At 39.8% G+C, this 12,500-nt stretch overlaps 2 protein-coding genes across 11 annotated transcripts in view; one reads left to right on the plus strand and one right to left on the minus strand.

Moving 5' to 3' along the window:
- LOC138018525 (ankyrin-3-like) overlaps nt 1-7,040 on the minus strand; it is a 44,137-nt gene extending 37,097 nt beyond the window's left edge. Inside the window, exons 1-3 of one of the 10 annotated variants that reach the window (XM_068865174.1) lie at nt 6,490-7,009; nt 4,762-4,822; nt 3,660-3,720 (exon numbers count right to left, since the gene is read on the minus strand). In XM_068865174.1, the coding sequence (XP_068721275.1) occupies nt 3,660-3,663 (4 nt within the window). In that variant the 5' untranslated portion in view covers nt 3,664-3,720; nt 4,762-4,822; nt 6,490-7,009. Of the gene's footprint in view, nt 1-3,659; nt 3,721-3,971; nt 4,253-4,315; nt 4,439-4,761; nt 4,823-5,073; nt 5,361-5,417; nt 5,448-5,881; nt 5,995-6,489 lie in introns of those variants that run through there. The other 9 variants (XM_068865176.1, XM_068865175.1, XM_068865177.1 and 6 more) reach the window with 9 other exon arrangements.
- Nucleotides 1-12,500, plus strand: part of LOC138018527 (uncharacterized) — a 93,905-nt gene that overhangs the window by 44,427 nt on the left and 36,978 nt on the right. The gene's annotated exons all lie outside the window — the stretch shown is intronic.

Consider the following 12,500-nt stretch of genomic DNA (forward strand, 5'->3'; position numbering starts at 1 on the left):
TGCTGTGTTATTTGGACATAACACGGGATATCAGCAATCTCCACGTTCTGCTCAGCTTCGCAACGGTCCGCCCAGGTACGCTGGTGATCAAGAACATTACCTGTCATACTACTGCGAGGGCTACAAAACGACCGAAACAGCAAAAACAAACTGGTAGAATTTCGCCCTGGGATAACACTAAGGAATGTCGTCCAGACTATCCATGTCTATAAGCATGGCATAGCCATCACACCCAGCAGAGTGTTTAGGCACCCCTTTAAGTGGCAGGTCCACATACAACAAATGTGGTAAGCTGGGTTGGGAACGTCACAGTCGTCTTTCCACGACAAGCGTGTGGGAAGGGGGATCACCAAAAGAGATCGGTGTGTCACAAAAATAACAGCTTTCCATGGTTGCCAATTGACCGGGTGAAATGTTCCGCGCTTGCGTGATGTTTTGACCACACCGAGTTGATGTTATGGTGTGTCACCTTGCATTTTTTGTTTTGTTTTTTTTGTTTTAGTTTTTCTCTTTAAATAGGCCTTTTTTTACGCAAGCAAAGTACGAGCAACATATGTTTATTTTTTGAGGCAAAACGTATTTAAGAAATAAACTGAATTTTGTTCTTTTATCGTATTACTCCCGAACTTGCTTATAGGAATGTTTGTGGGTTCGAAGTTCCACATTATCACATACGGGCAAAATTACTGAATGCTCCTTAGCTGAGGGCAGTTTTTCTTAATCACGAGGGCACTTTTCGCAATCAAGAAGGCATGATTACTTGATCCTGATTGCTTAACAGTTGCTTATCTAGACCAGAGTAAGCGAAGTTACAAGAGAATCGTCTTCCAGATTCTGACCGCTTTTTGTCCACATCTTAAGTGCTATTTCTGTTGACAGCAACGATTCATTGAATTGAACTTTAACTGAATGAAAGCATGTTACGTTGATTGTCATTTGCCGTGACATTGAACAGGCTTCCCTCAATAGTTTTTCCCTTTATGTGTGAACATTTCATCGAAATGTGCCCTCGTGCAAGAAGTGATGTAACCTGAGTATCAGCCGTTCCTGAGGGGTAGGGGGTCAGGGAGAGAAGGAAAGGAAGGCCTGACACAAATCTGTTCATTGGCCTGTGTCGAACATCCAGAATATGGATGTTTCTCTGATTGGATAACACACAGAAGATTCTTACGTCACACAAACCGGAAATGAAGAATCATGAACAGCGAAGAACAGCGGCTATTTTATCGGCGAAATTCAAAAATGCGCTCAGAAGGGGCGCTTGAGTTCTTTCCAAGGATTGAACAAGAACAGGAACTCTGTCTTAAAAGCATTTTTGTCGAATGAAAGGATGTCCTCTGAATTCCGCCAACTGGGAATGGAAAGAGCCTCATTTATTACACAGACAGGAGTGTTTTACTCAGGAAAATACACCACTCATAAAATTCACGAAACGTTTTAATATTGTTGTTTTTTCAATCTTTTAACCTGTACAAAGACCGCTTCTCCTTTTCCAACAACTTCAAAGCATTGAAGAGATCTGTTATATCACAGGTAGAAGGAATTAAGCGGCTCAGTGCATACATGTAATTCGTAGGTTTCTGTATCGAAATGCTTACATTTTTCCACAGTTTTGAGGGAGAAGTCAACGGAACTCAAGTTCATCGAGTCACTTTCTTCAGAGGACCCGTTTTGGGATGCGATCATTTCACTCACAAGTCTCACTTGTTTACATTTTGTTTTTCCATCTGACCTTTCCACACAGTAATTTCTTTGTCAAGATTGAGGCTGTGCTCGAATCATGTTTGGATGAAATCCATTACCTCGCTTTTGCAGCATCCTACCGTTAGAAAAGTGTTAATTCTGTAAACGTCAGTTTGATCTAGGGAGCCACAAGTTTAAAAATTATATTTATTTAAAAGCGCCGATAACGTCAGTACACTGTACTAGTACTTGTTTGTTTTGATGGTATTTTCCCAGACTTTCCTTCACAATTGGTGTCAAAAAAACTTCCGTTGCAATGTTCAGAAATGGCTTATTTCTTCATGGGAAAGCCGAATATTCCGTCGACGACAGGGTTTTCTCCAAATAGAGACCTTTTCCTTGAGGGTCGGGGCTTTGGTCCTTGACATTTTTGAAGCAGAACTGTAGCTGTCCTTTTGACGCCGTCGGAGTAATTCCAGTCGGAGATCGACGATAACGTTCTAGAATTCGATGCTTATCTCCCTCAGCAGATTGTAGGGAAGTAGCCTGCACGCAGGCGGTTGGATGGTCGAAAAAACCGGAATTCGCAATGAGGTCGCCATCTTGGATTCGCGCGGCTAGGTCTGGGTCGACAACGCGTCGTTTTGTCTCGGGTCCCTGACCTATCCTACGCTCTTCCAATATGGCGTCTGATAGTGTTTCGTGGCGACACAACATCTACCGCCTGCAAGCAGGCTAGTAGGGAAGCAGTTGACACTTCCTCCGATATTTCTCCAACAGAAACAGCCGTAAATATTTGTTGTATTAAACTCGGTAAAAAACTTGAAACGATTAACAGTTCTTTACACAGAAGGCGCTGGTGATCAAGACCAATAACTATGACTGGCTTTCCGTTTAAAAAAATCGAAAAGAAAGCTCTTTGTATGTAATCTCAAAGAACAGCGGCACCATAGCAGCACAACTGTGAGTAGACTTTCAAGACCAACTACGCGAATCTTGCGCATTTATCGGTAAAAAGTTTATTTACACAATTCCAGCCGAGCGCGCTTTCACATATGGCAGTTGATACATTTGTCAAGTGCATACTGGAAGTGATTTTGATTGGCTAGTTTTTCGGAGACGCGTACTTGCTGTGATGGGGGCGGAAGGTTTCATTGAAAGACTCTGTGTCAGGCTTTCCCTTCCTATTCCTTCTAGGAAAGGCCTGATACTCAGGTTAGAGGTGATGTAACTAAAGGTAGGAACGGGGAACCGGGAATCCGTATAAGAATTGGCGACTCGGACAATTTTTCGAAAGCGTGAAATTAATTCATAATTGCACTCGGACCCATGTGATGACATACACTTAGTACATAGTTATGTAAGAAACTATCCCAGCGCATTGGAATTTTAAAAATGATTAGACATTGCCTGGAAATAAAGCATAGAGTTCTCTTTTATAATGCTATTATTAGACCAGTGATGGATTACGTAAGTGTTATTATCTGGTAAAGCTGTGAAAGACATTGTCTAGATCGTGTTTTAAGGCTACACAAGAGAGCAGCAAGAATCATCCTCGGTGTTGATAGTTTTGCGCCCACTGTTCAGTTATTTAACAAACTTAAATGGATTCCTTTCTTTGAGAATGCTAAACTAGCTAGCCAAGTGTTTTATCATAAACAAGCGTTTTCAAGGTTGCGTGCCCAGTTATCTTACAAGCTTATTAATGTTTGCCAGTCAGACTCATTCACGGAAGACTAGATAAGCTAAATTTAACACAGCCTGTCCTCGATTGAAATGAAATACAGATGGTGGAAAAACATTTACTGTGACGTACTCACAGGATACAAACGCAGACACAAGATGAAGCATTATTGTAAAAAGTACATGACTCTGAGCATAACAATTACAATTGGTTATTTAGTATTGGGAAAAGTAGAATTTGAGCAGTTTTTTTCTTAAAACGTTTCTTCAATTAAAAGCCAATAAGTACTTACTCATAGTAAAGGAACGAAGAGGAGTGAACTCAGCTTGCTTCAATGCGGTTAGCAAGAATTTCTGAAGATCAACAAGGAAATAATCGCAGTTGGCAAATTACAGTTGATTAATTTTACTTGAAATCACACCATGATGCCAGAGTTCAGGGGCACCCAACGAGAATATAGTTTAAAACCACTTAAACATAGCATTTTTAAACGTATTTTAGTATTTAAACGGTAGATATAGGCATATTTTTATCCCCTAAAAATTTGTTCGGATTCCCTAGCTGAAAGTCTAGTTATCCTAAAATTATAGGGATCAAAACTTACCTTTTCGAAAATTGCAGCCAGAAAAAAGGCTCCCGAAAATTCTAGGTGACCTTTTTAGGGTAAAAAAATCCGTTAAAAATGGGCAATTATACCATGTTTTAGATGTTCGAAAATCCTAGGACCGGCAGGCAAGCAAGGAATTTTACAACAAATGTTCCGAAAATTCTAGCTCTCAAATCGTCTTCCGAACATATATTTTCCGAAAATTCACGTTGGGTGCCCTTGAGAGCTCAGAGAGATCGTGAGCACGGTCCAGCATTCATGCGTTTTTGTAATTAAAGGCGTAAATAGATGCCTTCACATTCTGGTCAGAATTGACTAACGAGACGATGTCCAATACTTACCTTGTAACTTAGGTATTCAAATAGAATGGAACCTGAGCAAAATTAAATTCCTAGTGAAATGATCTATTCCGCAGCTTTGTGTCATCCGCTTGCGCTGAAGCACGTATATGGGGCGCCAAATGTAAAAATATTATTTAAGTACTTCCCCCCTATATTTTGTGTTATTTACAAATAACACATTCAACTACCTTTGCGATTTATAAATCACAAGGTTACGAACTTCGCGATTTATAAATCGCAAAGTTACCAACTTTGCGATTTATAAATCGCAAGGTTACGAACTTTGCGATTTATAAATCGCAAGATTACAAACTTAAGCATTATTGTAAAAAGTACATGACTCTGAGCAAAACAATTACAATTGGTTATTTAGTATTGGGAAAAGTAGAATTTGAGCAGTTTTTTTCTTAAAACGTTTCTTCAATTAAAAGCCAATAAGTACTTACTCATAGTAAAGGAACGAAGAGGAGTGAACTCAGCTTGCTTCAATGCGGTTAGCAAGAATTTCTGAAGATCAACAAGGAAATAATCGCAGTTGGCAAATTACAGTTGATTAATTTTACTTGAAATCACACCATGATGCCAGAGTTCAGGGGCACCCGACGAGAATATAGTTTAAAACCACTTAAACATAGCATTTTTAAACGTATTTTAGTATTTAAACGGTAGATATAGGCATATTTTTATCCCCTAAAAATTTGTTCGGATTCCCTAGCTGAAAGTCTTGTGATCCTAAAATTATAGGGATCAAAACTTACCTTTTCGAAAATTGCAGCCAGAAAAAAGGCTCCCGAAAATTCTAGGTGACCTTTTTAGGGTAAAAAAATCCGTTAAAAATGGGCAATTATACCATGTTTTAGATGTTCGAAAATCCTAGGACCGGCAGGCAAGCAAGGAATTTTACAACAAATGTTCCGAAAATTCTAGCTCTCAAATCGTCTTCCGAACATATATTTTCCGAAAATTCACGTTGGGTGCCCTTGAGAGCTCAGAGAGATCGTGAGCACGGTCCAGCATTCATGCGTTTTTGTAATTAAAGCCGTAAATAGATGCCTTCACATTCTGGTCAGAATTGACTAACGAGACGATGTCCAATACTTACCTTGTAACTTAGGTATTCAAATAGAATGGAACCTGAGCAAAATTAAATTCCTAGTGAAATGATCTATTCCGCAGCTTTGTGTCATCCGCTTGCGCTGAAGCACGTATATGGGGCGCCAAATGTAAAAATATTATTTAAGTACTTCCCCCCTATATTTTGTGTTATTTATAAATAACACATTCAACTACCTTTGCGATTTATAAATCACAAGGTTACGAACTTCGCGATTTATAAATCGCAAAGTTACCAACTTTGCGATTTATAAATCGCAAGGTTACGAACTTTGCGATTTATAAATCGCAAGATTACAAACTTTGCGATTTATAAATCGCAAGGTTATCAACTTTGTGATTTATAAATCGCACAGTTGGTAACCTTGCGATTTATAAATCACAAAGTTCGTAATCTTGCGATTCGCCATAAATCGAAATAAAATTGATGAAGAAAATAAAACCTATCCTTACCTCACTTTTCTGTCATGATTCCTGGGCACTTAATGCATCAGAAATTGTTCGTGAGACGGCTGAGGAGAGCGTACAGAGCGGTCTTGTCAAGTTTTGTCTTGAACCAAAAAATCAAAACATTGGACCACGAGCCCGCGGCATGAATTTCATGTGTTTGCGGTTATATTATTAAATCGCAAAAGTGCAATTTGTAAATCGCACTTTGTGATTTATAAATCGCAATGTGCGATTTATAAATCACACTTTGTGATTTATAAATCGCAAGATTACGAACTTTGTAAATCGCAAAGTTCGTAACCTTGCGATTTATAAATCGCAAGATTACAAACTTTGCGATTTATAAATCGCAAGGTTATCAACTTTGTGATTTATAAATCGCAAAGGTAGTTGAATGTGTTATTTATAAATAACACAAAATATAGGGGGAAAGTACTTAAATAATATTTTTACATTTGGCGCCCCATACACGTACTAATCAAGTCAAACAACAGGTACCCCAACCTCGATATACGAGCAGCTCTTTATATGACCTTTGCATTGAATTTGCAAGAATTCAAGAAAGCCACCCACAAACTCCGAAATCTCGAGTTTGTCGTAGTCTATCTTACCTTTTGCGGAGAAAAGGTAATCATTAGGCAAAAGAGAAGGATGTTTGCGCCCTTTTTTTTCTTTGGTCCGCAAGTCCTTGAGAGTCGGAACACTTCCATCCTCTGCCAATACTTCTTGGGTCGATGATGTGAAAGGCGTGGAGGCAAGAATATTGTCAAGGGGTGACGGCTCTTCTGGTTTCAGCGAACGGGAAGTTTGCGAAGGTTTAACGTGTGGGCTTAGCTTCGTCAGCTCTAACTGCGCCCTGGTAATCTCCAACTGCAACTGTAGATTGCCGTGCTTGAGTTGCTCCAGTTGGATCTGCTTATCTAACGACAAAGGTTGATGTTCTGCTGGGGTTGTTGTCTCTTGTTGCGTGCTTTTCTTTGACCTTGTGCTTAGGGACTTTTGTTGATTGGCTGTTGCACGAGGAAAAGATGGAAAAGGATCCTCGAGGTAGCCCGACAGATTTTCGAGAGCTGGGCCTGTGAGGAAATCGTCGGATATGGGCATCTTGGATTTTCGTGAGCGTGTACCCATGTTGTTCTCGCAAGGGAAGTCCGCTTGCGCTGAAGCACGTACTAATCAAGTCAAACAACAGGTACCCCAAGCTCGATATACGAGCAGCTCTTTATATGACCTTTGCATTGTTACGTGACTCGAGCGATTTGCATATTTATAAGGATTTGTATGGGGAAAATAACGTCATTTTTCCCATACAAATCCTTATAAATATGCAAATCGTTCGAGTCACGTAACAATGCAAAGGTCATATAAAGAGCTGCTCATATATCGAGCTTGGGGTACCTGTGGTCACACGAGAAATGTGTGACAACGCAAACGGACCAGACTTGTTTTGTCTTGAGAGGCTAAATAGGAAATGGCATAAATGTTACAGTTAAATTTAAATTCAGGTTAATTTTAAATTTTACTTAAAACTGACCGTCATGTGAGCACATTTGTCAGTTGTCTTTTCATATCGTAAAATAATTCAACCTTCCCTTAAAATCGCGGAACCCTGGCTTTTCCCATAAGAGTTATGGTTTTATTTTAATCTTTAGAGCGGTTTTCAATTGAGTGTCGAAAGTAATTAGATAATTACTTTGGTTTTGGTTTTGGTTTGGTTTTTCTGTGCGTTCCTATTGGGTGTGCGAAAATTTTCTACCAATCACTGATGAGGTTTGATTTGTCAGCCAATCAAGTTAGGAAGAAAAACCAATAAAGATATTGAATGAAGGGGTAGTTTCTAAAGAAACTGTGGTGCTGCGTCGGTGGGGAAGTAGTATACAAAAATTTGGTTTATCAACGGAGTTGATAATGTAAATTGACCACCGTACAGAGATTCTAAAAGCTGACGTTTCGAGCGTTAGCCCTTCGTCAGAGCGAATCGAGGGATTATGGGTTACGTGTAGTTTTTATAGTAGAGTAGGAGCTACGCTATTGGTGGTAACATGGCAACGTGAAAAGTAGGAATATATTAGTTAAATGAAAAGCGTTCGTTAATACCGTGAGGATTCAGGGTGCCGATTTGAAAGATGAATTTTTGTTCCAGATTCTTGCGGCTTTCCGTCGTACCTAGATGTAGGGAAAGGCCGCAGATAGCCATGTGTTTTTTGGAGTGGTTAGGCAGATTAAAATGGCGAGCGACTGGCTTAGATGCATCCTTGTCATTCTTCTCAACATCGCGAAGGTGTTCGCGGAATCGGTCACCTAGTCGTCTACCTGTCTCACCAATGTATAATTTATTGCATAACGTACAGGTTATGCAATAAATGACATTTGCGGAGGTACATGTGAAACGATCGGTGATCTTAACAGATCGCTTAGGTCCCGATATCTTGCTAGTGTTAACAATGAAAAGACAAGTTTTGCATCGTGAGCGCGCGCATTTGAAAGTGCCGGGTTGCTCGTTGGTTTTGAGCGCGCTTCTAACTAAAAAGTTGCCTACGTTTTTGTCGCGTTTGAATGAAATAAGTGGAGGTTGCGAAAAGATTCTACCAGTCTCGGGATCATTTTGGAGTAATTTAAAATTACTAAGAATGATGCTTTTGACTGCGTGATTATGAGGATGGAAAGTGAGGGTGAATGGAATTCTGTCATTCTTATCTTTCTGTGACGTTTGTAGTGACGACTGTCGATCAAATTGTTGGGCGCGATGATGGCCCGCTTTGACCACAGAGACAGGATAGCCACGTTTTTCGAAGAACTGGCACATCTCCTCTGATTTGCTGGAAAAATCGGAGTCATCACTACATAGACGTCGAAGTCTAAGAAATTGAGAATAAGGAATGGAGTTCTTGACATGAGATGGATGTGACGATGAATACAACAAATAACTGTGTGAATCAGTAGGTTTGTAGTGCACACTAGTACATAGCACGTTGCCTCTAATAGAAACTTTGATATCTAGGAAAGCCAATGAAGTTTCCGAAATTTCCCAGGTATATTTAAGAGCCGGATGAAAAGAGTTGACGGAGGTTATAAATTGATCGAGTTCTTCTCTGCTGGATGAAATAGCGCCGATGCAGTCGTCGATGTAGCGGCCGTAGAGTTCAAGTTTGGGGCCGTTGTACTGATTAAAAAATTGGTGTTCAACATATCCTACAAAAAGATTGGCATAGCTAGGTCCCATTCTTGTGCCCATCGCTACACCATTAATTTGTTTGTAATAGTTGCCGGCGAATGAAAAACAGTTAAGCGTTAAAACTAGTTCGGCAAGGCGGAGGAGCGTTTCCGAGCTAGGTTCTTTGACAGTGCGTTGATCGAAAAAGTGTTTAAGTGCTTGAAGACCTTCGCTGTTAGGAATGACTGTGTATAGAGATGTAATGTCCATGGTGAAAATAATTTGTCTTGGCCGGAGAAAATTGAAATCGCGGAAAATTTTGTAGTGCGTGTGTACTGTCTTTAATGTATGATGGCAAAGATTTGACGATAGGCGTCATAATCCTGTCTAAGTAGCTAGAAATGAGTTCGGTGGGGCAACTACAGGCAGAAACGATAGGGCGACCTGGGTTGTTGGGTTTGTGAATTTTAGGCAAGAAATAAATGCACGAAGTTCTAGGGGTGTTGATGATGAGATTAGTGGCAGTGTCCGGTAATTCTTGATTAACTATAAGATTTTGAATGGTGTCTTTGACAAGTTTTTGATTTTTGGAAGTGAGATCTTTTAGGGATTTTGGCATAAAACGAGGTATCCGAAGTTGCCGCAAAGCTTCTTTTTGGTAAAGGTCGGACCCGCCAAACAACTACCGCGCCGCCTTTGTCGGCCGATTTGACAACTATGTCGTTGCGTTTACTAAGATTTTTAAAGCGTATTTACATCTTCCGAGGAAAGGTTGGAAATTTAGTGTTGCGATTGAATTTATTGAATGTCGTGACGGCATTACAATGGTGAAAAAATATAAAGAGGCAAATTGTCCCTCATGGAGGAGTCCATTTGATATTTGCGAAACTCTAAACTAGAAGTGTTTCAAAAATATCTTTGTTAGTAAGTGCCGAATCATTCCTCTTTGTCGTGAAAAAAGGCTTTTACGAATTTTTTCGGCGAAGGAATTTTTCAATTTTTTCTTGCTTAATAGACTTCATTCGTTGGTGCGTCTTGTTTTCACCGACAAAGACAATGAATTCGGTAGGCACTTCCTGAGGAACAACAAATTCCTGACTTCAAGTAAGCAAGAAATCATTAGATTTTCCCCCAGAGGGACAATTGAAATATTCGGTAGATTATGGAATTTTAATACAATTAAAGGCGTCTGTAAAAGCGTAGTTCAACTTAATAACGAACCTATGAAGATTGTACGTTTTAGTGTGGGTTTGGTGTACAATGGTCAAACACCTACAAATTAAGTTGTTGGGATTTAACGCGCTGAATCGATTGTACTAAAATTGCTGGACAGATTTCTGCAAAAGTTCGGAGCGTCAATGAAGTGATTTGTTTGTCAAGTGCGATTCGTTTTGGCACATAGCTCTAATTGTGAATCCTCATAATGGTTACCCGAAAAAAGAATTTTGCGCACATCGAATTTGGTGTCTGATACTGATTTGAGTGAGAGAATGTGACGCATGAAAGTTTCGAGCTAAAACCTTTAGGAATGATGTTTATCCAGTTGTCAAAACGGCCGTCACAGTTGCACGAGTGACAAAACCTAAGTTTGGCGAACTTTCCAGTGGCTAATTTAATCAAGCTAGTCAAATGCTCATTCTTAGTAATTTTAAACAAACTCCAAAATGATAGCCCGAGATGGTAGAATCTTTTCGCAACCTCCACTTGGGTCTTCATTCAAAAAACTCTGTGAATTTACAATGACAACTAGGCACTGAGACTTAGTGGTCCGCAGCGCTCAAAACTAACGAGCAACCCGTGCATTTCAAATGCAAGGCATAGCGCTAACGATGCAACTGTGTCTTTTCGGTGTCAACTAGTCTACAATGTATCGCTTTAAATAGCGATCTGTTAAGTAAATCGTTTCACATGTACCTCCGCAAATGTCATTTATTGCATAACCTGTACGTTATGCAATAAATTATACATCGGTGATGAGACAGTTACGAGACGACTAGGTGTACCGATTCCGCGAACACCTTCGCGATGATTGAGGAGAAGAATGACAAGGGATGCATCTAAGCCAGTCGCTCGGCCATTTCAATCTGCCTAACCACTCCAAAAAACACATGGCTATCTGCGCCTTTCTCTCGTACCTAGATGTAGGGAAACAGGCCGCAGATAGAATGTGTTTTTTCTGAGTGGTTAGGCAATTCAAAATGGCGATCGACTGGCTTAGATGCCTCCTGGTATTAACGAACGCTTTTCATTTAACTATATATACATCGCGTTTCACGTTGCCATGTTACCACCAATAGCGTAGCTCCACTCTACTATAAAAACTACACGTAACCCAATATCCCTCGATTCGCTGCTGACGTAAATGTTTAACGCTCGAAACGTTGCATTTTAGAATCTCTGTACGGTGGCCAACATTTAAAGGTTATTCAAATTTCACCGTTGATAAAACCGATAATTTGTTATTAACTTGAACGACGATCTACCAGTAAATTGTTCACAGAGCATTTAGATTTAAGAACAGATTCATTAGAAAATTTCACTCGCTGCGACCACTAAGTCAAAATCATCCTACGGATTTTTGGTCTTGATTTAAACAGGAGACCAGACGACGATGCCAAGCTGAACATAGATTCCACCGTTGAAAGGTCGTCCAATCGCGAAGTTACTTCTGCTTTCCTTTTCCCACAACATAGCAGTAACTTACTTTTCGCAGTCGTTTAGCCACTGTCATTTTCGCCAAAACATAGGTTTTGTCATTCATCATCAACTGTAATCGGCCGTATTGCCTCAATTCAGAAAGTCATTCCTAAAGGTTTCTGGTGTTCGCTCGAATTGTTGAAAAGTTCAATGCGTCTACATTCTCTCACTCAAAATCAGTATCTTCACCAAATTCGATGTGCGTCAAAATTGCTTTTTCACATTTAATTATTATGGAGGATCACAATTAGAGCTATGTGCCAATAACCGAATCGCACTTGACTCAAACAAATTCTTCATTGCCGCATCGAATTTTCCAAAAATGTGTCCAGCAATTTTTGAGAGTACAATCGATTCGCTGGCGAAAAAAAAATCCGACAATGTACAGTAATTCTGGACTTGTTGACCATTCTACACCAGCCAATTTACACCAAACCAAGACTCTGAAACTTCAACAATTAATAGGTCCGCAAATTACCGACGACACTACATTGCATAGCCATAATACCGTGATTACCTATTGGTGAAAAATCCTCCGCTTACTGACTCAGAGAAATCTGTTCTCAGTAAGGGCATAAATTTTGTCCCTATTACCAAACGCACCAACGAATTTTCTATTAAGCAAGATGTTGAAAAATTCCTTCGCCGCGTTCAGTTAAAAGCCTTTTTTCACGACAAAGAGGATGATTCGGACACTTCTAATAAAGATATTTTTGAAACACTTCTAGTTCGCAAATCCAAATGGACTCCCCCAGAGGGACAATTTGCCTC

This window comes from Montipora capricornis, chromosome 10 (genome assembly GCF_036669925.1).
Source record: "Montipora capricornis isolate CH-2021 chromosome 10, ASM3666992v2, whole genome shotgun sequence".
NCBI lineage: Eukaryota > Metazoa > Cnidaria > Anthozoa > Scleractinia > Acroporidae > Montipora > Montipora capricornis.